The sequence below is a fragment of the Pan troglodytes genome, chromosome 8 (genome assembly GCF_028858775.2).
Source record: "Pan troglodytes isolate AG18354 chromosome 8, NHGRI_mPanTro3-v2.0_pri, whole genome shotgun sequence".
NCBI classification, from domain to species: Eukaryota; Metazoa; Chordata; class Mammalia; order Primates; family Hominidae; genus Pan; species Pan troglodytes.
The window spans coordinates 23,995,343-24,021,023 of NC_072406.2; the positions used below are offsets into that span (position 1 = coordinate 23,995,343).

The 25,681-nt window shown below is 43.5% G+C and overlaps 1 protein-coding gene across 50 annotated transcripts in view; it reads left to right on the forward strand.

The window, feature by feature from the left end:
* CELF2 (CUGBP Elav-like family member 2) overlaps positions 1-25,681 on the forward strand; it is an 866,707-nt gene that overhangs the window by 679,442 nt on the left and 161,584 nt on the right. For 35 of the 50 annotated variants that reach the window (XR_010146797.1, XM_009457934.5, XM_054660697.2 and 32 more), the window contains one exon: positions 16,526-16,722. Coding sequence is in view for 30 of the 50 variants with exons in the window: in XM_054660697.2 (XP_054516672.1) it covers positions 16,526-16,722 (197 nt within the window). In the remaining 20 variants the exon portion in view is untranslated. Of the gene's footprint in view, positions 1-15,373; positions 16,358-16,525; positions 16,723-25,681 lie in introns of those variants that run through there. The other 15 variants (XR_010146798.1, XR_010146800.1, XM_063781362.1 and 12 more) reach the window with 12 other exon arrangements.

The window sequence follows — 25,681 nt, forward strand, 5'->3', positions numbered from 1 at the left end:
GCCCAGTCCCTGCCACCACACTGGTGTTATTGACAGGTGTTTTTTTTTCTTTCCCAAGTCGGAGTCTCCTTCTGTCACCCAGGCTGGAGTGCAGTGGTGCGATCTTGGCTCACTGCAACCTCCACCTCCTGTGTTCAAGCGATTCTCATGCCTCAGCCTCCTGAGTGGCTGGGACTACAGGTGTGTGCCGCCACACCCAGCTAATTTTTGTATTTTTAGTGGAGACAGGGTTTTGCCATGTTGGCCAGACCGGTCTTGAATTCTAACCTCAGATGATCCACTTGCCTCAGCCTCCCAAAGTGCTGGGATAACAGGCATGAGCCACCACGCCTGACCTATTGACACATATATTAAGGAAATGTCCCCACCCTCATCAGCGGATGCAGTTTTATTTCCCACATAGCTGAATGCACAGATCTGTGGGTTTCATGTCATCTAGGTGAAAATTCCTCAGGAACGAATCTTTTCTATAAAGTAAATATGAGCCCCGTGGCCAGAGGAGGTGGGATTTCCAGAAGCAGTGTACTAAGTAAACCTGAGGCTTTGCGCCTTTTGAGGGTGGTGTCGGGACACATTTCGTGTTCCTCTTACTGCTGCATCTCCCGTGCTCTGCTCTCACTGACTTTCTTTGGCTTCTCATGTTCCTGTGTGCTGAGGTAGAACGTTTCCAAGCTGTCCACAGAGATCACGATTCTTTGGGTTGCTAATGAAACCTCTGAATGGAAGCCTCAAAAACAAGCTGATCGCTAAGTGTGTGTGTCATTATAAGCCCATAATTAGGAAGTTACCTCATCATCTTGCATCGACCCCGATGGAAATATACTGTCTTCAGGTATTCAGCACTTGTCAGTTGATCTCCAAAAACCCTAATGTCTTTCCCCTGTTAAATATATCCGTGATACTATGGACACAGAAAAGCTCACAGTTAAATTTCCCAGGGGAAATGTGGTTTCCAAAATTGATACCATATGACCCTGGGAGGAGAATTAAAATTGTTTTTGTAGTAATATGGGTTGTTGTTAATATTTCTGTATCCTCCTGTCCTTGGTGAGTTTTTAGCTTTCAACATCAGTGATATCTGTTTCATTGTTGTCTTTACTAACATAAGACACAAATCTTTCCAAGTAGTTCTGTTTTCCCTAAATCAGTCATCTAGAAAACAAACACACACACTTTGTGATTTTCAAAGAAAATGTAGAGCTGAAGGCAAGAGCACAGGTATCACGCTTTTTGTGGTTTATAATCTTTATTTTGACCTAGTTACTTTGTGACACCCCTCCCAGCATAGCAAGTGTGTGCACTGCTATCTAAACATGAACCCTGCATGCCATGTCTTAGAGGAACTTGCGATCCATCTTGTTTTGAAAAGACTTCCTTCATAGTCATACTTGAATGACTTCATTGATTTGGGAATTCCTGTTTAGTTTCTTTTGTTTGATTGCCCTTATATAATGGTCTGCAAGAACAAACATACAAACCTAAAATCTAAAAGATACTTTTGACACCATTCAAAGTGGAGATTATGGTTGAACCAACAGTGGCTGCACTGAGCTCCGGCTTCCAGATCAGCAGTTGAGCTGCCTCTGTGTACCCAAACCTCCCCATGTCAACCAGCAGGAAGAAAACAAAACACCTGGGCAGCCATTTGTTTTCAGCTTTCACTTTTGCATTTGCTTTTGAAGCTGTGCTATGCAACACTTAAATTATAATCTGTTTATTTCTCTCACATGTGGAGCTCCCGTCTCTCCAATGAGTTTATTTAGCAAATATTATGAATTCAGGAAAATTATGATTAATTTTGGAGCCCCAGTCTAGACCTGTCATTTTAACACTGAAGAACTACAGTTAGATGCTTTGTGTGGTTATTAAAAAGAACAGTAATTATTTCAGTAGTATAAAAATATCAACAATGATTACAGGTGACTTTTTGGCTTAAATATTCAACTCCCCAACACCTTTCAAGAATGTTGTGAGATCATAAAAAGTCCAGGAGCAAAATAAATAGACTATTAGTTAAGGGAGAATGAGGCTATTTAATTGGTTAGACTTGTTGGTGAGAAAGGCATGCTGTTTGTAGTCTGTTTCCATGACCACAGCTGTTTCCCCACCCAGTTTTTAGTAGTATAATATTAAGCCTTAATTTACAACTGAAAGTTTTCCACCTCCGGTCCCGTAGCCCAAATCAAGTTATTAAATTTAAACCTTATGGCTTTTCCTGTATATTCCCTGGATTCAGATTACCACTTTGGCCCCTATTAAAGAACCATATTGCTAGTATCCCAGGCTTTGTGTGTACTTGAATTGTTTTTTCTTCTGTATCTTTTCCATGGATGGGATAACTGGGAAAGAGACGAGGGAGTGTGTGAGTCAGTGACGATAGTGTAGGATTTTGCTGTTGCCGACAGTTTATGGATTGTTGGTTTTGTATTGTTTTTATTTTGTCTTTTGGCAAGGCTGTGTTCCTTCCAGTTGAGTGAGGTGGATAGAGTTTTGAACTCTGGACTCTACCATCACCTTATTCCTGGAGATGTATCAGTACCGTATACACAAGGGACCCTATGTATGGCCATGAGCCTTGCTGTAGAACCTGTGGCTCCAGAGAGCCACCTGGCCACAGAGAGCAAAAGATCATTTTAGCCTTGAACTAAAAGGAGGAATGAGGCTGTGTTTTCTGGACCAAACCCTAACTTGAGTCCCTGGATGTTTACATCTCATGGTGAATTGAGTCAAGGAAAAAAAAAAAAATAAGTAGATAAGGGCTTTTAGGAAACATAGAATATTCTTTCTCCTAAAAACAAGGGTGTCTGGTTTAAACCATTTCTTCTTTTCCCACTGTGCCCTGAGTCTCACTCGGGTCATGCTCCATCTTGCAACTTGGGAGAAGTAGCCCCCTCTCTGAGTAGGAGGCAGGCGTGGGGCAGTCTACACAAGCCTTTCAGAGTTAGAGCTTGATAAAGAGAAAAAGAAATGCTGTTCAGGGAACAAGAATTTCTGTAGTTTCTTCAAAAGCTGCAGTGAAAGTCCTGACCCTAGCACCATGGCCCAGTCATATCCTAGACCTTGGGTTTGACTCCTGTGAATTTTCCTCTTGAAGAATGGGCTTGGGTAGGAGTAAGTGGATGGGAGAGGACTTGGGCTGTTCCACATGCAGGGATGCAGCCAACAGAGTTGCCGTGCCCCGCAAAAACATATTCATGTAGTCACTGCAAAACTGGACCAAGTTTGGACAGAAAGAAAAGAACTTTGTGACACCTCATTCAAGACCTTGAACATTAGGTTGTAGAAGCTACTAAACAATGAGGAATATAAGAGCAGTGACAACGCATTGTTCATCATTGTGTTCTGAACACAGTGCATGACACCAAGTAGGTTCTCAGGAAACAGTTGTTAAATAAAAAAATCTGGTGGGAAAGATTAAATAATGGGACTATAGCAAGGTGTCAGATAGCATCAGCTATGCAAGTCTGTGTTATCTTTCTAGAGAGACTGTGACTTACAAAATTATCCTTTTAACTTCCCACCCTTTTAACTTGTCACCTTTTAACCTTTTCACTCAGAATCCTAAAGGATGTTCTTGAACAAAACATAAAAATCTGCTTTATTTGTTAGTAATCTTTTCTCCCAAAAAAGGAAATTTTTCCTTCAGTTACTTTCTGTAGCGTCTTTCCTTGAACTGTGCTGTAGTTCACAATTCCATAGTCTCAACTTGTGTCTTCAGAATGCATCAAACTTACATAACTCTTGTCACAGTTGTCAGTTTCTCTGACCTGCTAAAATTTCAGTAGCACCTGTTTGGCTGTGGAATAGGCAAGGATGGCTGTGGACTCTGGCAATCCCTTTAGAGTTATCCAGCACCCCAGCATCGAGGGAGGTGGTGGGCTCCATCAATCCAGGTACCATGAGCTTGGCTGTGGCGCTGATTTCTCTAAAGCTCATAATCTTCCACGGTCAGACTTAGCAAGTGGAGCTCTTCCTTCCAGAAGCAAAAACAGATTCCCTGGACCACATTACAAGAAAAAATTTTACGACCAAGTGAAGTCATGTATTTCTGAATGTCAGCTAAAGCCTCATTTAGAGCCGTTGGCTCATGCCTAATTTTCCCAAGAAACTGGCAATTTAATTTTTTTTGTTGTTGTTCAGGTTGACCCACCACATTTAAGCCATTCTAGAGGGGCCTTTCACCTGTCCCCTCTTAAATATAGATAGATATTTTTGAATATTCTCTTCCAGGTATTTTTTGACAGGTTATACATATGCTAATAGAAAATAGGCTTATTATTTGAAGCACAGAGCTGCTTGTCACCGAAGCTTCATTAACACCGTTATCACCGTCTGACATTTATCTTATAATTTTCTAGAGCTGACTGTTGTGTCTCCATGGAAACCCAAATTGCAATTGAAACAAGTAGGATAATAAAGGCATCCACCGAGATTGACAGCATGCAAAGCCCAGTTACGTTTGTTGATAGTTCCTTCAGTAGCTACAGCTAGAGACAGAGAACATGCGCTTTGTGCGTGTAGGATTAACTCTCTTGTGTCGCAGGTCGTACCTGACTCTGCTTATGTGGCAGGTTTACCCTAACACCCTTGGTTCTGCTGTTTCTAATGGAGATGCTAATTTTCCCTGGAATCATCTCATCTAAAGGCATTATGAATATTGGATGTACAGTTAACCGTGATCTTATTTGGATCCAAGAAGAAAAATTCTTCCTGGGTGATTTTGACACTGTGAAATGTTGATCAGTCCCTAAACTGGCATCTTGTGGTACCTGAATGGATTTCTTTTTGGGTAGGGGGAGCAACCGCAGAATTGTACAGTTTTTTCCCCTTGGTATCGAGGAACCTGTGCTCTTTCAAGTTGATGACTTCACAGCAATTTGGTTGCTGCCTCAAAGCAAAGAGTCATGAAACTGGAGTGGGTCCAGAGTGAATTAATCTGAAATTAATTTGATTCTGAAAGACTCCATCTGGCTGTGTTTGGGAAAGGCAGTTAGACAGATATATAAACACATGATCATCTGTATTCATTGTGCCAGATGTAGTGTCAAAAAATGAAGAAATGGCTTTAAAAAAATCAACTATGGGGAGTTTTGATGTAATGATATTCAGCTTCTTAGTATAACAGCCATTATAATTTAGCACATAATTCTACTTTTACTCTTATTTGTTTAGGGGGTTATATCTGATGGTGTGTGTTTTAAGAAATAAGCAAATTAAATATCAAAGCCTATTTTAATTGGTGATTTAAGATGCTAAATGGAATTTATGACTTGCTGAGAGAGAGAAGAAGCAAAGAGACAGGACCTATAGATTTCCAAATCAAAATGTAGTATTTGGTACTGATTTCATCTTAAGATACAATTTAGGGATTTAAAAACTAGCGAAGTAGAACGTCATTTGGCCTTTGCCTTTTGAGATGTGGTTTTGTAGCATGACAGACCAGCATATTTGCATGGAAAGGAAACGTGCAGGATGAGGTGGCCTGCAGAGAACTCTGGAAGTCTTCTTGCAAATTGTTTTGAGATTGTCAGAGAGGCGCACGTTTTGAACTGCTGTCGAGGAATTCAGTGCAGTCACTGTAGTGCATCTGATTGCCTTTTGTTGTGTCCAGACAGGAAAATTGTAGGAAATGTACGCTTGTCCCTTTAATGATATCACTGTCATCTCTTTGGGGCATTTTATATCCAACTTTTAAACCTCATCAATCATCTGTTGTGATGCGCTGAAGAGAAAGAACTAAAGTTTACTTCTGGATTCATGATACATTATTGACTGAAAAAACAAACTCCCAAAAGGGAACAACTCATTCATTGCTCCCATGTACTCCACCCATCGCCCTTATTTCTCCCGGACAAAATGACAAAAACAATCACAGGTAGGGAAAAACCCAGCAGGATACTTAGTCAGCATTAACCCAAACAAAGCCGAAGAGTTTAGGCAGAGTCAGTTGTTGCATTGAATGACAGCAAATTAGATGGTACACAAATCTCAACATTTGATACGCCACTGTGTGAAAACCAGAGTAACATCTCAGCTCATCCCTGAGGAATGAGCCAGTCTGATTAGCTAAGTTTGCAGTACAGTTGAAAGCTTCTCCTTTAAGGCACCATTTCTCTTTGTTGTCTCATTTTGAAGGAATGCTTCTTACAACAAATTATATATTTCCCGGCCTCCTTAAGCAGAATTTATTGAGCTTAATGTGACCCCTTGGATGAGACAAGCTTGTGATTATACAAATTAATAATTCCGCTGTGCTGCTGTCCTTGGGAATGGCTGGGGAACACATCTGAGTCCCTGCTGCGGGTGGGCTTTTCACCACGAGGCTATTTCAGACCCCGGTGTCTGTCCCCATCATGACATGGGCCTGCCTATTGCAGAGCCTCCCTTTTGTTTGCTCCTCGTCTTCTCCTGCGGGTTTGAAATGCAGGTGATCAGGCTGTGGAAAACCAACATGAGAGATCTTGGAGGAGTGGGTTGAAGAGTTCTCCAGAGACCTCAAAGGGCATGAGCATCCGGATGGGAAGTTTGTGACATACGTTTCTGTCTGCTCTAAGATCATTTTTTTCTCTATGCTGACTATTCACAAATATTGGAGTTTGAAGGCATTTTTGGGAAAAAGAAAATGCACTTGAATGTAATAAATACATATCCCTCTTCACAAGTGGATTCTGTTTTCTCTCTAAACAACTACTGTCATTAATATGACATAATTAGCTCCCATGGACTGTCAACTTTTGATTTTCCAGATCAGTGGAAGGAGACAGTGGCGTCCTTAATCTCCAGTGCGTTCACATCAAACCTGACACTGCTGGCTGCCTTCCTTAGCCTGGCGTTTCATTTCAGTTGTATTCCTTGATTACACATCATTTACGACTGAGAAAGGTAGGCCAAAAGCAGGTTGAGGAGAGACCAGCCTGAGATTAAATTCTGCCATTGATAGATGATAAAATGAATAATGAATGGACAGATAATCAGCATTTAACAGAAAAGTAGGTGGAGTTCTGAATGCCGGGCAAGCACAAAGGTCAGTGACGCCTTTGTCCTTTAGTCCAAATTAGGAAAGCCCACCAACCGGTTTTATATTAATAATAATGTAATGAGAACAAGAGGATAGCCAGAATCAGGACAGTGGCTGTTCAGGGACAAGTGGACCCAGCGGGCATTTGGAGAAAAATAGGCATGACTCAGTAACTGACTAGTAATAGGTGTATTGACTCTCGGATTTAATAGGACGGCACTGGACGGGATAACATGGCTCTTAATAGTGGCGACGGATCACATGACGTGTGATTTAATTTTACTGCTTTGAAGACTTCTCGCGTGCTGTATTAAATCTATTCATTCAGTAAATGTGTTTTGAGGATGTGCTGAGACCATCCTCACCGTCCAGACGAGGCCTTCCCTGACCACCTTATTTAATATTGCAGCCCTCTTATTTAATACCCTGCAACTCCCTCCCCTGCATGCTTTATTTGTCTCTGTCAGAACGGTCTTTTTAATCGATAAGGCTTACTTATTTGCCTATTTCATGCCCACTCTAGAATATGACTCCGTGAAGACTGTTTTACCCCCACTTTAGTCATTGCGGTATCCCCAGCTCCTTGAATTTGTCAGAGTCGCGTCATAAATATGATTAAGTGAATGAATGAGACATCCCTGTCTTCAGGATGTCACACTTCCACCATGCACTTGATGGGGGTTCCGTGAATCGCTGTTTCTGAGGTTCCGCGGTCAGAGAAGGGAAAGGCCAGAGCAAGCAGCCAGTCCGCATTACACGCATGTTCTGTGTGCAGCACTGTTTCTGGTCATGGATTGCTGGTTGGGAAGGGAGTTTGAGCCAGTATGAAAGACAGGGAAGATGAGCCTAAAAGCTGATTGGAGGAAAAGAAGACTGGAAGAGATGAACTTTAGGTGTGCTGAATTTGAGGTGGTGCCAGAGTGTGCTGTGGGATTAGAGTTTAATGGTCAAAATGAGGGCAGTTATTTTCAAATACTTGAGAATGGGTGACCTCTCCACAGGATTCCCACAGCGTGTGAGAATGAAGGGTGGAAATGGAAGGTCCTTTGCGGAACAGGCTCCAGGGGGTGGCATTTCAAGAGCAGGTTGGGGGATGAGGCTGTGTCCCCTGTGCGAGGTCACCCATGCACATGACTGCCGTCGGCACCAGGGTCTTTGCTGGTACTTCCGTGCCTCTCACACATGCATGGTGGTAGAGGAGCTGTGCTCTGGGGCCGCGTTTCCCACCTTCCCAGCCCCCTTCCTTGTTAGAGCCGCCTTTTTCTCCCCAATTTTTTGTTTCGTTTCAATGCCATTGCCAACTAGGTGAAATGGTATAGCCTGTTGTCTTTTGACTTTGATATCCGCCCTCCCCACACACACACACACACACACACACAAATTTCACTTAAACATTGCTTACAGGGATGCAGCATAGTTCAGAATGCCAAATGCCCAATCCCCTTGGCTTAATGAGTCACTTGTTTCTAACTAACTCCAGGCCTTTATTTATTGCTCTATTATAGGCCTTATACCACATTGGTTTTGGTTTTATGTTGTGTCCATGTCTGTCTCTTCTAATTGGCCATGAGCAGCAGAAGGACATAAATGACCTATTTTTCAGCTCTCTCACCTTCAGACCTACCACTGTGCCTGACATAAAGCAGATATTCAGTAACTGAGAATGAGAAGGAAAGAAAAGGACTCAGGGTAAACCTCAGTTGTGTTTAAGATTCTGCAAAGGGGAAGAATTGGCTTTCACCACCCACGCTTCTGAAGTGTGTAGAGAGGGTTGTGAATCCGCACTGACCGTGTTCTCTTGCATAAATAAGTCCAGGCAAAGTATCTTCAGTGGTGAAAACAGAAGTTACCTGCCTTGAGAAGCACAGTCACCACAACCTAGTCTGCAGGGAATCAGATGTCGTGTGTCTTTCGTTTGCCCCTCTTGATGTGGGTCCCTTTAATCATTTGTTGTTGGACTGTGGATGCAGTGGGGGACATTGTGTTAAAAATCATTCTTCATCTTGGGAAGCACAGGCCCCTGTTGAGTTTCCCCCTATATTTGTCTTCATCTTATCATTTTACAAGGATTCTCTTTGTAGTTAACTGACGGTGAAACCAGTCTCCTGTCAATCATCCAAAGAGCCACTTTCAATTAGTTGCGCATAGCCAACAGGTGGCTTCAGCAGCATCCAGCCATTGGCAGGTAAGTCAGACTGGAAGGATACCCTAGACCTGCTGTAGAAGCAGGGGCTGCTGGAGGAATTTCCTGTCTGTAAAGTTAGGGGCAGTCACACTGAGCTCAGCCGCAGGAGAGAGGATTCATTGGTGTGCGCCCCTAAAGCGCTTTGGGAATGGGAAGCCCTCAATAAATCTTCCTTGTGGTGATTGTTTCCCTGTTGCCGTTTCTAAAAGTTCATCTAAAACACCTACCTCTCCCTGTGCAAACGCCTCCTGCTTGGCCCTGAAGTCCACTGAACTATTTCTGATAAATCACAGAAGGAAATGAGTTGCCTGGGTGAGGGCTGTCTTAAGCTGCTGCCTTGCTCCCTTCCCAGGGAGGGTTATTGTCTGTTCAGCCATCAGGTACCCCCTAGATGTCTCCAAATTTACTTCTTTGTGGGGATTCTCCAGCTTTGTGCCTTTTACTAGCAGTCACATTGAGATAAGGTAATAAGGTTTCCCTTTTCCAAATGCCTGTGTTCTGTGACCTTTTCTGCAGGAATAGTTCTCTACGAATTTTGGATGCATTTTACCCTGGCAAGCATTTGAGACCCCCAACCGAACACAGTTCAGCAATACCTTTGGTAATCCAGCAGAATGTCCCCAAGAACACAAATGTGTTATTTCTTAGTTGTCTGTGAATAACAATGATGTCCTGTACATTCTTAAGAAACTATTTTTTTAATTTTGTCAAAGTGCAGGATTGATCATAAGGTAATACGTGTGTATGTACATAGAGGAAACCTGAACCTTTTCTTCAGAGGAGCTCAAGCTATTTAATGACAATTTGACCATTTAGAGAAGGGCTTTGACTTTGTAATGTTTAGGGTATTTGCTCTGGTTAATTTTCCATGTGGATTCACTAGCTGATGTGTGGCCATCTCAGAGATGGTTTGGGGCCTCATTCCATAATTTATGTGGCAGTGACTCAAAAGGTTTAGTACACATGATAAATGGTAACAATACCTTCCACCTAAATAGGGGAGTGTCATTATTTTCACATCTTTTTGGTGGCGTAACTGATAACCAAAACATTTTGTTAAATTTACCCAAAGTTTTCAGCAACCCTGGATGCCACTACAGTTAAGACATAGCTGTGTCAGAAAGGTGGCAAACTCTGCCCTGCCGAAAGGCAGTCATGGAAGACAGACGCGTTTTTCATGATGACCGTGAAGCAGTGCATTTTAAAAGGGAGTTGCAATTCCCAGAGCTCTGGGTTGGATGACCACTGACTCCTCTTCCTAAATCGAAAGGATGCACTAAGTTGAGCATGGACAGGGCGCCTCCTGAGGGTGGGGCCTGAGTTTCTGATGTGTTCTCCAGCATGCAGTGTGGGAAGGAGCTGATGCTGAGACCTTAGTTGCCCCACTGCCAGTCTGTTGGGAAGAGATTTCTCTTCTTAAATAATGGCAACACCAAAATGAACAATGTAGAGATTGTTAATATTAATGAATTTCATGTCTGTCCTGTTACCCGCCGGAGGCACCAGGCCCATCGCCAGGTTCTTTCTGCTTTTGCCTTAAGCAGCTGAGTCTTGGACAGTTTCCTGTAATAACCAAACAAAGCCTGTTTCTTCGTGTGCTATTACTTAAGTACAAGTGATATTTAAAAATGATTCCTGAGCCCTTTGAAAGAGTGGCTTGTTAGCTACAGAAATGATGGGACTGAAGTTAGGACATTAAGAAGAGCATTGGCATACCTGGCGAGAGATGGGGCTCTCGCAGCACCCCAATTAACCGGCCACTCAGCAGCCTGTCGGAGCCTCCAGGCTACTCTCCATAGTGCCAGTGACACCTTGTCAGCTCTCCAGCCTGCAGCCTGTGTCACCTGTGAGCCAGAGGGACTGAATTGGACACAGGCAAGGAATCACAACAAGATTTCAGGCAGCTGGTTATATTATCTAAATTAGCTTTTCCATGAATCTCTGGGTCCAGACCATAGCCATAGGATTATAGAAATTAAGAGCCAGATGGGAACTATCCTCTTGCTTTGTTTTACAAGTGAGGAAACTGAGGCGCAGAGTGGTCACATCATTAGCCTCAGATCCTAGAGTTAAGTGGTTGCTGAGCCAGGATAAGAACTCAGGCCTGCTGGCCCACTGTTCCCTGACCTGCTGTTGAGGGCCTCAAGCACTGATGGGGCTTTCCTGGCCCCATATTCTTGTGTTTCCAAAACAAACCTCCCATGCAATGATGTTTAGATAAATCTCAACTCTAATCAGTAAAAAACAAGCAAAGGACAAGTATATTTGCATCTATAGCTATTTAGGTAAACTGAAGTTAAATAAAAATTCAATTCCTTAGTTGCATTAGCCACATGTATCTAGTGGCCACCATATTGGACTGTGCAAATACAGAACATTTCCATCATGGCACCGGGTTGGGTAGCACTGACGTGGATTATCCCAAGGATCAAAAAAAAAAAAAAGAGTATTGGAGTAATAAGATTATTAATAACTACCAGGCAGATTTTCTATCTTTACGCACAATTTTTCTAAGACAAGGCTTTTTTGTGTGTGCTTTTTTATTTAGTTTGCATTCTGAAGATGACATTTTATGTCTTTTAGCATTTGTATAATAATTTATAGCCATTTGGCAATTCTTATAGCCATTTTGTAAGTTTGTTCTTCTTTTTATATAAATGAAGGAAATACAACACAGAAAGTTGCCCACAGAACAAGATAAAAGAATAGAAATTTCCATTCTTTTGTTTGCATTCTCCCAAAGGAAGCCTGCAAATCACTGGGCCTTATAAAAGCTTGTTGTCCTAAAACTAGTAAAGATAATAATATGTTGAATCAATTATTATAATAGTTTACGATTAGAGGGACCTCAGAAGATTTTGCATATACTCTGTTGATCTAGTTATTTTTCCTCTAAAATAGGGAAGTAGGTCAGTGCCTGGGTTAAAACTAAAAAGTAAGCACTCATCGTTTTTCCGAACATGATTTCATTTTCATCTTGTCTCTGACACTGAGAATACTATTGCCCACTGGCGTAGTGCTTGCAGACTTGCGGTCTTATTCCATATGGCATCTGTCTTAGAGGAGCCTTCTAGCTGGCTCCTTGCCAAGGGTACTAGCAGAATTGACACTCAGGATCTCATTGCAGTTTGCAGGCAAGGTGCCAGCAGAGATGTGTGCGCATGTGTCTGGGGCCTGCGAGTGGTCACCGAGTTGGGAAATGTCCACCTGGAGAAACCCAACTCATGGAACGTGAAGCAGAGGCAGTTGACCTTCACCTCTCACTGCATTCACATTCTCTAGGCATCTTTTGTGTGACATTGGAAAAGTCAATGTATCTCTGACTCTCATTGGGTTCATCTCCAAAACAGATAATGATTCCAGCGGGAGCTGTTAAAGGGTATTGTATATCGAGTACTTGGCAAAGGTTTCTGGCAAAGAGTAGCTCCTCAATAAATATTATTTGAATTTGGATGTAAATTCTTGGACTGTAAGAGGCACTGTACTGGGTGTTGAGAATGGCTAGGGAGTGAAGAGAAGCAAGCTAGTCTGATTTTCTAAGCCCTAGATGAGGTTGTTGTAAATATGAGATCTTCTCAGGGGTCTTGATGAGATTTGGGGTGTCTATTCCTGTAATTACTTCTCTTTGAAGAGCACATTGGCTGTCCTTAGTTTCTAGCAGGTACCTCCAAAGGTTTAACTGTTGAACACATAATTTCTGGCTTGCTTAGAAGTGTCACTGCTACAGCCCCATGAGGATGAAAGAATTCAGTGAGTCTCCACTAAAAATGAGCATCAGCCAGGGAGAGAGTTGGGAGTCCAGAGCAGGATTCATTTGGGTGGATGAGAAGGGAGTAAACCAAGCTGCGGCAGTACTGTGGGGATTCAGGGCATGTGATTCGGCAGTGCCAGGAGAGTGGTCGATGGGACAGGACCACCCATACCACCCATTTCAGCAGTGCCAGGAGAGAGGTTTTTGGGACCGGACCACCTATTTAGGCAGCGCCAGGAGAGTGGTCGATGGGACAGGACCACCCATTTCGGCAGTGCCAGGAGAATGGTTGATGGGACAGGACCACCTATTTTGGCAGCGCCAGGAGAGTGGTCAGTGGGACAGGACCACCCATTTCGGCAGCGCCAGGAGAGAGGTTGGTGGGACAGGACCACCTATTTTGCTTTTGATCAGGAAGGTGGGGGGTGGTGATATTTCAACTTGTACAGCAAGTGGACATCATTGGATTTACTTAAGGAAGGGATTGTCCTGCCCTTAGAACTTGATGCAAATCTTTGGAAAAGTTACTTCCAAAAGGGCAGGTAGTTTGGCAAGGATGTAGATAGAAATGAGAGGTGCTCATGGGTGGCTCTGTAGGAATAGAGAAGAAGGGCATCTGTGGAGATGGAGACACACTATGTGACTGAGTAAATGTAGGTTTCAAAGTAGCCTAAACTGGGGTGGGGGGGGGGGGTGAAAAAAGTGTAAAGTACCTATCACAATATTTGCTATATAAGTGATGACCAAAATACACATATTATTATTTAGGATAGGAATTGTGGTTGAGTCTATACTATGAAAATTTTGAATTGAAAAGTAGATTTTTGATGGTCACTCATTTCAGATGCTTCACAGATGCAAAGAAGGAATTAACAGTAGGAATAGCCGACACTGAGAGAGCCCTTATTTTGTGCCATGTCTTGTATTAATAAGCACATGAGTCTAAGAGATGGAGTCCGCTATACCCATTTTACAGATAAGAGTCTGAAGCCCAGAGTAGCACATTTAGGAAGAGGTGCTGCCAGAACTCAGAGCCCCTGTACCACACTGCCTCTAGATGAGAGGTCTCCAGGCAGCGGTGAAGCGTGGCTCATGGGATGAAATACTAATGTACACCAGCCACATACAGGCCAGAGGCATGAGGCATTGGCCGGCTCCTCTACTTCCCTTACTTGATGCATCTTGGTGAGTTTATATTTTTCGAAAAAGAGTAAATGGCCTCTGATTTGCAGAAGCATTGAAGACTGCTTGCTCTAGAATTCTGAGTTCGGACACTAGAACTCGTACAATGCCACTCCCTTCTCCATTGTGTTACATTATGTGCTCCGCAGATGAGGTGCGGCAGCCCCATTTTTTGAACTTCTGTTTTCTGTTAGCCGAGACCTGTGGCAATACCTTCCTCTTTTCAATCTAGCTGGTTGTCAACAGCAGTAACCACAAGTCTTTCCTGTCCCAGAAATAAGTCTTGCCACACTCTCAACCCCCGATAGGGTGTGAACATGACATGCTGTACTGCAAGGGGCTCCACTGCCTCCACCCCGCTACAGCCACAGACCCACAGGGTTCAAGTGTTGATTGAATTCTCAAAGAGCGACTTAAAAAGGATAGGTGCATAAGAACAAGATAAACAATCTGGCTCTAATATAAACAAGGATTACATTACACCAAAATTGTTGAGAGAAGATTTTGTACTCAGTATTTTATTCAGCAGAACATTTTTTATAACAATAAGGTTGATTAGAGCAAGCTCTGAAAGTGCTTCAAGTTAGACAGTCTGATTGCTTATTTCAAGGATAAAAAATAAAGTGGTAAAATAGGGGGATACGAAGAAGTAGAAATTGAAGCCAGGACCTAGCGAAGAGTATTTGACATCACTTTCCTCTCTAGGTTGAATCTCATTCAGGATTTTTCCTTACCCCGTAGGGTTTTGGCTTTTTAACCATGAGTATCTTGTTTTTAGGGGCTTAGGACCATCCTAGACCCACAGCAGATTTAAAGTGCTCTGATGGTGTATTTGTCTGATGTTTCATTTTAACCAAGTAAGTAGCTCTCTGTAAGATCTTTGTCTACCTTCTTGGTAGTACCAGGAAGCTACAGTGAGATCACATCTGGCCCTTGCAGTTTAGTATTAGTTAGCATGTCCCCTTTCTGACCTCTCTGCTTTTTGGGGTGGGTCTACTCATGGAGGAGGCTCTGTAGGGGCAGCTTCTGCCTGCTTTGTTTCGGCGCCTTCTATTTTCACAGGCTGAGAAGCTGGAGCAAGCGCGCAGTGCTGCAAATGAGCTGCCGAGAGGCATTCAGCCTTGTCACTTGGCAGAGTAGCTGGGTTCAGGGTATATTTGGAGCGGGGGTAGGGGGCACAAAAAGGGTACATGGTTTTGCTTTACTGTTTATTCCTGCTCAAAGGAGGGTGGGGGCAAATGAAAAAGACATGTCTTCATCATCGTATTACTTGATGGTGACTAGAAGTGCAGGCTGTACACAGCATTCTCTTCCAAATGGGGATTTTGGAAACAGCGTTGAGGAGGACTGATATGCAAAAGCTTATGGTTGTGCTCTCTGTCAGCCCCAAATATTTACTGAAGCTGGGAGAAGAAAAGGCAGACTTTCTTTTTTTCTCTCCCAAACGTGTGATTGTTTAGAACTCAAGTGCAACATCTGGAAGTCAGATATACAGAGAACAATTTATGGAGTGTGAGAGATTTGAAATATTCAGTGTCTTTTAGTGGGAACTCAACTTTCTGGGGCTGCTTTTTTTTTTTTTAACCCAGCACAAAGCAGGCAATTCTGAGATCTCCTTTGCCTCTCTGAATTAAACCCTTTGTGCCTGGGTCCCATAAACAATGTGCTTTTTAAAGGGGAGCCCCCTCCCAGCTCCGGCCTTTTTCTCCAGCGTGGGCAGCCAATCAGCTGCGCAGAGCTGCATAGCTGGACCGCTTTCCATTCTGAGTAGCAACAACGTACTAATTTGATGCACACATGGATGCCTCGCGCACTCTGCAAATTCATCACCCGCATCTTGCATTAGTCATCTGACGGACTGCCAAGTGTTTCATTTTCTTTCCATGTGACTTTATTATTACCACCTCTCTCCTCTCTTCCAAAAAACCTCCCAAAAAGGGCGGTGGGGCGGGGGGCGGGGCAGGGAGAGGGAGAGAAATCCAGCAGACATCTAGCTCTGCCTTTCTTTCCCAGCCACAGCCAGGGTAGGGCTGATAAGGCGCTGATGCGTTGATGGCAGCCTTGCAGAGCTAGACCTGCAGTTAACTTGCAGCTGCCTCCCGAGCCTCCAAGATGTCCACGCCCTGGGTGACAGGCGGCAGGGCGCTGCCCCGTGCTCCCCCGGCTCTGCTCGACAGCAGCACGCAGTGAGAGCCTCGCCGCCGCCGAGGAGCAACTCATGGTGCCTCCGCTTTGTTTTAGTTCATCAAATTTCTACGACTCATTAGGCACTTTGCCACTGCTCTTCTTCCTCCTCCTTCCGCCTCCCCGCTCCCCCACCCCCTCTATTTTTTCTTCCTGTCCCTCATCGTGCCGCCCTAACTCTGGCTCCCGGTTCCGTTTTTGACAGTAACGGCACAGCCAACAAGATGAACGGAGCTTTGGATCACTCCGACCAACCAGACCCAGATGCCATTAAGATGTTTGTTGGACAGATCCCCCGGTCATGGTCGGAAAAGGAGCTGAAAGAACTTTTTGAGCCTTACGGAGCCGTCTACCAGATCAACGTCCTCCGGGACCGGAGTCAGAACCCTCCGCAGAGTAAAGGTACAGAGCGCGGGGCGGGGGTCGCCAGGCGTCCAGGTGGGCGTCGCGGGGCGCTGGGGCTGTCCGAGCCCCCAGCCTGCGGGAGGAAGGGCGGGTAGGCAGGAGGGCTGGAAGCAGCCGGTGCTGGCGGCCCCTGTGCTCCAGGGGCTGCTCCCGACTCCTCCCCGCACCCCCGCCCGCCTGCCCGCCGGGACAGGTTGGAGGCGGGAGAGAGGGACCGAGGCAGGGCGGGAGCGCAGAGGCTCGGTCCAGGCGCGTGATCGCTCCCGGGAGGTCACTTTCTAGGCAGCCCAGCCTGTGCTTGGGCGGGGTGGTTGCTTCTCCGAGGAATCGCGTTTCTCAGCCTTGTATTTCAGGACCTAACTCTTCCCACCCCTACGTTCCTAGGTTTGCCCATGTAATTACAATTGCATTTCACTTTTCCATAGCCTGTGGGGACCTCTAAGTACCTTATAAACAGTTGACGTGATGCCACTGATGCGAGGGAGAAAAGGCTCCCCTGAAGAAGGGACACCCATTCCTGGGGGTCAGGTGGGGACCGTGAGGTGAATCTGCCTTTTGGAGCTGGGAGCAGCACCCTAGTGGCCTGTCATAGTTAGGACACCTTCACAAATGCTTGAGGGTTACGCCCTTATCAGTGTGGAGATGAAGGTATAGGATCTGGTAGTTGTTACTGCCTCCATTTTAAGATGACGGTGATGGGGGGCAGTGGGTGCCATTAATGAAATAGAGACCCAGAAACCATTGTAAGGAGTGTGATGCTTCTATGCCCTGGAGTCTTACTTTGTAAGCTCTTTGCAGACTGAATTTAAAATATCTACTCTGCTGCTACCACTTGGTCTCTGTTGCTGTTTTAACGTTTTTGCTTTAGTAATTTTTTCTTCTTTCTCTGTTGTTGATCTCTCAGTCTCTCTACTGAGGAGTCCTCTGTTGTTCTGCGGGCCTCACAGTTTCTTTTGCTCTGTGCCTTGGTGTTTCTGTCTGGCGTGTTATTTTATTTCTATATTGCTTCTCCTAAGACCTCTGAAAGCATCACTTGGCTTGTGTATACACTTCGGTTGGGCACACGAACATATTGGCACATACTTTTCTCTAACCCTTTTCCTTACTGGCAAGGTGAAATGATAGAACTAGGAAATCTTTAAGACTGACATTCTGTGACTCTGAGAAATTTTGGGCTGTTCCTCTTGTTCCCTGTTGTTGCCAGGGTCTGGCAGGGCTTTGGAAGCCTCTTAAGGAACTGAAGAGCCCCTGGCCAGTACTCGTTTTAGAAAGGTGGACATGCATGTCTTCGGAGTGTGTTCATAACACTCTAGTTTTCCAAACATAGTAGCAAGGTTGTTTCAAAAAACACATAGAATGTCGTCACCACAAACTTGATTGCCTCATTATTTGAAACGTAGAAAGATCAGATAACTGAGAATCTGTAGATTTTTAAACTTCACAAATGAGAGCAATATTAAATACCTTTATTGGACATATTCTGATACTGGTTACCTACATGTTTTCCAAATGGAGAAGACTAGAGTTTGTTTTAATACTTCCATGGTATGCTATTGAGGAAAGACAATAGGCTAGAGCTAAAAAAATTAATAAATTTAAAAATCACCAAATAAGGGCTCTCTCACCAGCCAGACTGTCACCTAGGGAAAACTAGACCAGAGGCAGTAAACTATGCTTTAGAGAAATAACCACAATTCATCCTTGACAAGGAAAATGCGACTCCAAATTTTGGTTTATCAGCATTTTTAAAAATTACCTTTGACATAATGGTCAGAGCTCACTTACTGTTATGATGCCTGGTTCCGGGACTTTCAGCCATGAAATACATGTATCTTACCTTGGCCAAAAAGTCCTTTTTCCCAGTCAGGTAAGTACCTATGTGTGGCCTAGTTATTCTCCCATTGTCTCTCTCTTGCCCAGATGTTCCTATGAGCAGCATTTTTTACCAGCCTATATTTGATACTATACATTTTGTTAACTTCTGTTCACTGTGCCTGATTACTAATTTGGCGAAAATAGTTTGCAGAAGCCCATGGGCTGCAGAAGAAGGGAGGCCTGATGAGGGAAGTTTTTTTGAGCACGTGCTTTGTATCTCAGACCCTGTGTCAGGAGCTTTACATGTGTCCTCATTTTGTCCTTACCAAAATCCAGAAGGTAGGTGGTGGTAGTCACATTTTACAGATGAGGAAACTGAGGCTCATAAGAAGTTAAGAAACATAGCCCCGTTTGCCCAGCTGTTAAGTGACAGAGTGAAGATTTGGACATGGTCCATCTGTCTTCATGGACTACACCATTTTGCGTCTCCATGAGATGAGATTGCTGAGTAGCCCTGGTGTGCTGTGTTTCAGGGCCTGGGTCAGGGGCAGTCTCCTTTACTTAAGTGTTCCCCAAGTGAAAGGAAGAAATTTCATTCTTGAAGAATGAGTTGATTTCATTTCTGTCTTTGTGTTTAGTTTTTATACTCAGGTGTTTAGATTGTACATCATTCCCACCCCATGATATCATGGGGTAGGAGTTAGAGATGAAATCATTCAAATCTTACCTTTGGAAATACAGGTCAATTCCCATTACTGTGAACTCCAAGTCTCACATCAAATATTGCTTAAAGTATGTGGGCTGTCAGCCAAAGCTTGAAAGAGCTTTTGTTATACAGACATCTCTGTTGTGAAGGTATTTGTTGTGATGGGATTTGAGCTGTATAATGACATTGCTCTCAGAGGATTACAGCCCTTAGCCGCTTACCTAGAGAGAGCAACAGCCCCCACTTTATTCATGTTGATACCTATGCATGCCATTATTATTTTGCCTGTTTACATGTAAAATAAGACCTCACATTTACTTTGATTCAGACTTTGTCAGCAGAGTACAATTATCATGTTTTCACAGGGCTGATATCAGAGCCTCAGAAACTAGAATTACTGGAGGTGGTTTGGGTTATGTGAGTGAGGCTTTTGGAGAGGCCTTGATTCATTGCCTTACCCATGTTGATGGTCCCAGGCAGTCAGGCTGTTACCTAATAATCCTGGTGAATTAGATTTTCCCCCTCACTTTCCATTTCATCTTCTGTTTAGTCGTGAGACACAAAGACTTGGTCAAAGATTTCATACTTGTGAAATCATCCTTTCAGGGTTCGAGCCTGAGATACCTATATTCTCACTGTAGGGGCATGTATTGACCAAGCAGGCTGAGTAACTCTGGGGACTCTGGCTCAGTAAACTCTCTCCCACATGAGGACTTTGGAAAAGCGTGTTTTATTCAGGGTTCATCTGTTTGGTCTGTAGATGGTGAGCAATACCACAGAGAGTTAAGAACATGGCTTCTGAAATTGGAGAACCCTAAATTTAATTTCTGGCTCTACTGCTTCTTTGCTACGGGCCTTGGGCATGTTACTTAATCACATCTTACAGTGGGGGCAGTCCTTGTAGTGTTGCTGTGTGATGAGGTGATGTGCTCTCCACAGAGCTAGGATACAGTAGGAGCTGGTTATGGCAGTCATGATGATCATAGTTGTTGTTATTATCTCCATCAATGTCTCCAAGAACGTAAAATCTAATAGGGACAAGAAGGCAGGTCCACAGGTAACTCTCATACAAAAGAACATGAGCTAAGAGTAAATGAGTAAGAAAGAGATGGGCTTACTTGGAACCATGGAAGTTGAGTGAGGAAATGAATAAGTCGCAGATTATGGGAGATGAAAAAGATGGCATCTTTACCAAATCTTGAAAACAGTCTTAGGATTTCAGTAAATAATGATGATGAACATTACAAATGGATGGACTGGCTTGCTTCAGGCATGCAGGTGCGGAAGTGCAGGGCAATTTCTGGGAACTGTGAATTCTCCCACAGTTCAGAGGAAATGGGAAATACGTGACATGAAGTAGAGGAAGGGAAGGCCACAAAGCCTAGAGCTATAGGCTAGAGCAGCTCTTAGCAAGCCTTCCTTCCCAGGCTGAAGGATTTAAAATTCCTTTGTTAGACTATCGAGACTCTAGGAATATTTTAGCAACAAGAGGCTCAGAGGCTGGTGCAGTGTGTTGACGTGGGTTGAGGTCAGGATGTCGTCTGTCATGGGAATGGAAGGGGAGGCTGAGGGACAGACGGACAGTGGAAGGAAGAGGACTTGATAACTAAATTGGGCTCAGTGAAGACCAGCAGGCTTTGGCTTAACTGGGAGGATTGTGAGCACAGTCAGCCGTGGTGGGAATGGAGGAGAAGAGCATTAAGTTCAGTTTTGATTGAGTTGAGTCTGCAGTGTCACAGAAGAGTCAAGAAGGATGCAGGCCAAGAAAAACCATGGGATTTGGTGACTGGGAGGACCCAAGAGTATTTCAGAAGAAGGATAGAGGTTGTGGGGAAACGAAATGCATGGATGTATACATGGTGCTGAGTGTAGATGTGCCTTTCTAGTAGTCTGGCATGAAGGGAGAGGAAGCTTTGACATGCAGTTTGTTTGTTCAGCAAATGATAAGTTGTACGGCAAAGGAGATTGTCAAAGTGTAAGGTAGAGATGACTCTGCCTCAGGTCTGTGAAAGAGTGGAAAGATACTTCATTTGAGACAGAGGGGCATTCAGGAAGGAGTAACAACACAAAGTTTCAGAAATAGGAGACACTTCGTACAAGCGCCTGCCCTCAGTCTTCTCAGTAAATAGGAAATTTCTGAAGTCCCAGTGAATTGAAGACTTAAAAGGAATGGAAAAGGTTTGAAATGACTGCTTTGGGAAATTGAATGGAGAGAGTGGTAAAACTGTTGAAGAGCAGGGGGAGGCCGGTCACACTTAGATCATGTCCATCTGGAGTGGGCCCTGATGGTTGTGGACTGTTTATCCCTGAGTGAGGAAAGATACAGAGTCATAGAGAACCCGGAGTTGGAGATGATCAAGAAGGCATCGTAGAAGGCCAGGAAGGGTAGCAGATATGCTAGGAAGTTCTCTCGGAGGTCTGAAGTAAGGAAGCCGGCAATGCTGAAAGACAGCTCCTGGTCCAGGAGGTGGAGGAGGAGGAGTTGAAGGGTTGGCAGTTGACGTTCAATGGGAGAAGTTGGCAGATATGGAAACTGTGTTCAAGCGAGACCATACTTGGAACCTAGAATCAGTAGATAAATTATGTGCTTTGGATCATCGCTCTCTTAATGTGTTAGTTAATCAAAGTTACAATCCCAAATCATAGCACTCTGAGAAAGCGTGTTCTGTAATGAACACTGTTTAAATTTTTCTAAACTTAAATGGTTAGGTACTGTCATTCTGATTTTATGGAAGTGAAAACCGAGTGATAGATTAAAATCACTTGGCATTTGAGATTAGAAGGTAGGAACAGCACCTCAGTCCTAACCAAATGTCTTGTTGATCACATTTTACTGGTCTCTTTTGGCAACTTCTCAGCTCAAAGAGAAATAGAAAAGGGAAGTGGCTTTTGTTGACTATCACTGCGTACCAAAGGAAAAAACTTCCTTTTTTCTTGCAGTATGTTGGGAGGTCATGGCATCACTGCTGTGCAACTGCATCACAACAGTACTGCAAGCCAGAGCTTTCTGGATGGAACAGAAATTGTATTCATGGCTTCTTTGGGAAGAGTTTTTACCTTAAGTTTCACAAGAGCAGCTTTTGTGTGGGTTAGATGCTCTTGCTGTTTCAGCCTCGTCTTGGTCAGGCTGCAGTGAGGGTTACACTGGGGCTGGCCCGACTGATCTTAGAATAGGATGATGAGTTGTTTCTTTCCATCTTAAAGGCTTTGCTTCAGCCTTCAGGAAGTCGTTAGTAAAATCTTAGTTTGTCTCAATCTCTCTCTAGTTCAGTACAATGGAAAAGTTTCTTGAGAATCAGACTAGACTGCTGGGGAATGAACAGGAAGAAGGAAACAGGAACAGAAGCATAAAGACACCAAAGACTAACTTTACTTATTTCAGAATTGGGCCGAAGGTAGCCCTAAATCCAGAAGTTTCTTCTGTGCCATGGTAGAGTGAGGGTAGGCCCTGGGGAAGAGGACTTAGTACTGGTACTTATCATGACCACTCATGCAGAGAATGAGCCTTGCTTTCTTTATCCATGCAGTAGAAATAATACCCACTTCACAAGTTGCTTTATATATTCACTAAGGTAACAAATGTGTGAGTGCTGCTGGCATGGTCTAAAGCAGGTTGATCATCTTACAAACCATTTGTTTCTTCTTTAAAATGTTAAAGGTTTGTAAGGAATGCCTTTGGCCGCTTTATGGAGGACTGGAGTGGGGAGGGTCATTTTCATGTTTCATGCCTTTCCTTTCTTCCTAAAAACATGTCCGAAAGTTCACTTAAGTAATAGAAGTGGACCTGGGAGCCCGTTTATTTAAGCAATGTTATCTTGAAATCAGGAATTGAGAAAGAATTCAAACTGCAGGAAGATGAACCTACACTACATTTTAACGTATGCAAGTAGGGAATGGGATTTCTGTCCTACATTTCTTGAAAAGCAGGGTCGCTGCCCTAGATTTTCTGGGACAGCCCCAGTTTTGGTGCTGCCTCGGTGGCCCACAGGAAGGGCATCTCATCCTGAATTAATGTTAACAGAAGGCTCTGTGTTACTTACTGTGACATCCTTTCATTGTTGGCTGACCGACGACCTATGGGACAAACAAAATGCAGTCAGAATTTTTAGATTCATGCAACCGGAGGATCCTTGTCACATCCTTGTGAAAGGTGGTTTCACTGCCTACATCATACAGCTATATTAAAAGATATAACAATTCATTTTATGAAATGCAGTTTTAAAATATTTTTACTGATACTCTAGCCATTGTGCTGATTGAGATAAAGCCAGGGACAAAGGTTAAATAAGCCTCCTTTAAGTTACAGGAAGAAGGAATCCCTTTAAATGCCCCATACTCTGGTGATGCCGAGACTGTGCCCGTCGGTCACAGTGCTGAATTTCTGTGACTTCTATCAAAGGGCAGCGTCTGCCCTGGCAGATAATACCTATCATGGGTACATTTTGATCCTTACATCTCTGGAGAGAAAAGGAGGAAGAAGGGGAAGGAGGGAGACAAAAAAGACCGACAGAGCGAGCTAATATCAAAGAAGAAAAGAAATTACTCCTGGCCGCTTTTAACCATTTTGTTTTCTTCTCTTCTGTCTGGGGCATTAAGACTTCAGCTAGTCCCCAGTCGTCTTTTCCCCAGTAGCTTTGCTTTTCTGGAATTAAAGTAGCAGAAGAATAAAGAAAACAGGCGCTGGATGAAAGGAGAACAGACTTCTTTGGTAGAAATGTGACATGAAAAGAAAACCCAGGGTTTCTAGGCTTCTGTTTCAATCCCTCCAGCACATATTGCAGGTTGATTGAAAAAGTGAAGTCTAGGTGATCTCACAATTTGCATTTGCCACTGAGTGCATGTCTAGGCTGCCTGTCTAGGCTGCCTGTCTAGAAGCCTCACTTGCCTTTTTATTTGCAGCCAGCAAGAAAGAGATAGCTCCCCACTAGAGATGTCTTACCATCAGTCACCCAGTTGTACCACTCTGGGCTACCATACCGTGGGGCATTAGGCAACCAGTCCTTTGGAGGGGACAAGTCCAGTTTCCTGGCCAGAAGGAGAGGTGTTGTCAACAGGGTGACGCTGTTAGTTACTCTGAAACACACACACATTGCCTCAGAGCTGCCTTAGCGTGACCTACCTGCCTTTCCTCGCTTTCGCTCCAGAGACCCCAGATAATCAGGCATTCGGGTTGAAAGGTTTACTTGCTGCCTCCTTCACACTCTGCTTCTAATGAAAGTTTAAAATTAACCATAGTTAAGTTGTATTTTAGAAGTGTTCAGAATTCTAGCATTAATTAAAAAATCATGACATACCTTTTGAAGAAGTTTATTATCTTGAATAATTCCAACCATGGTGAAACGTGAAACACCACTAGCATAATTAGTACTGCTTTTTGTATCTTATGTTAGTAGATTATTAAAAGACTGAATTTTCATCCTTGGACATACAGCCCCAGATTCTAACCTCATCATAATTTCACTGATTCTGAGGCCATCCATTCTCCTGCTTCATTATCTAATATTGGGTGGGCCAAACCTTTTACGAGAACAGCTCACAGGCATGCCAGAGCGTACAGCCATGAATAAGTACAGAATAATCATTATGATCTTCGAAACCATTGGAACCTAAGAAGGGCTGGAAAGATAATTGACCAAAAGGGAAAAAGTGGAAACTAGGCTAAAATAAGATGATTTAGCGACAGATTGACATAGGTTTATATATTCTGAAAATAGAAATGATGACGATAATGTGTTGGGTTCTGAGACAGTCGGGAGAATTGAAGATGTTCCGACCCATACTGAGAAATTCCGTGGGGAATCAGTCAGACATGAGGTTATCTAAGTGATGTATATTAGGTATAATACTAAGGAAATTTGTAGTGAACTAGAGCTCTTACCTATGTTAAAGAATCAAGGTCTTCAAATATGTCTTCAAATGTTTCTACATTTGCCTTGATGAGTCTTTGTTACAGAGAAAGGAATGCAGGAAAAAAAGGCATGTGTGAGCTGGTGGATTATGCTGTACAGGAATTTGTCAAAGCCTGAATCACGTAGACAAACACACACACACAAATGGCAAGCAGAGAAGAAAGTTTTGCTGTAAATGGAAAAAGGGGCTAGTTAGCTACACTGGGGAGTGCTGTAATGGTAAAGCCAATGGGTCAGACAGTGGAGATGGCCTTGGAAACACTGCAGGAATTGGTATTTTGGATCAGTCTTCTTTTCATTCTCTATGTAAGTGACGGACATGTTTCTAATCCAGTATCCACATTCAGGTATTAATTCACATTGGAGAAACCCATAAGATACACTCTGGACAGTGATCAGTTTGAAGAATAAAGGAATATAATTTCACTATTTCTACTGGAAGATCATAAATAGGAATTAGGGAGAAGGATTAAAAGGCTGAGAGAATATTTACTCACCACACTATTTAACTGACCCACCATCTGAT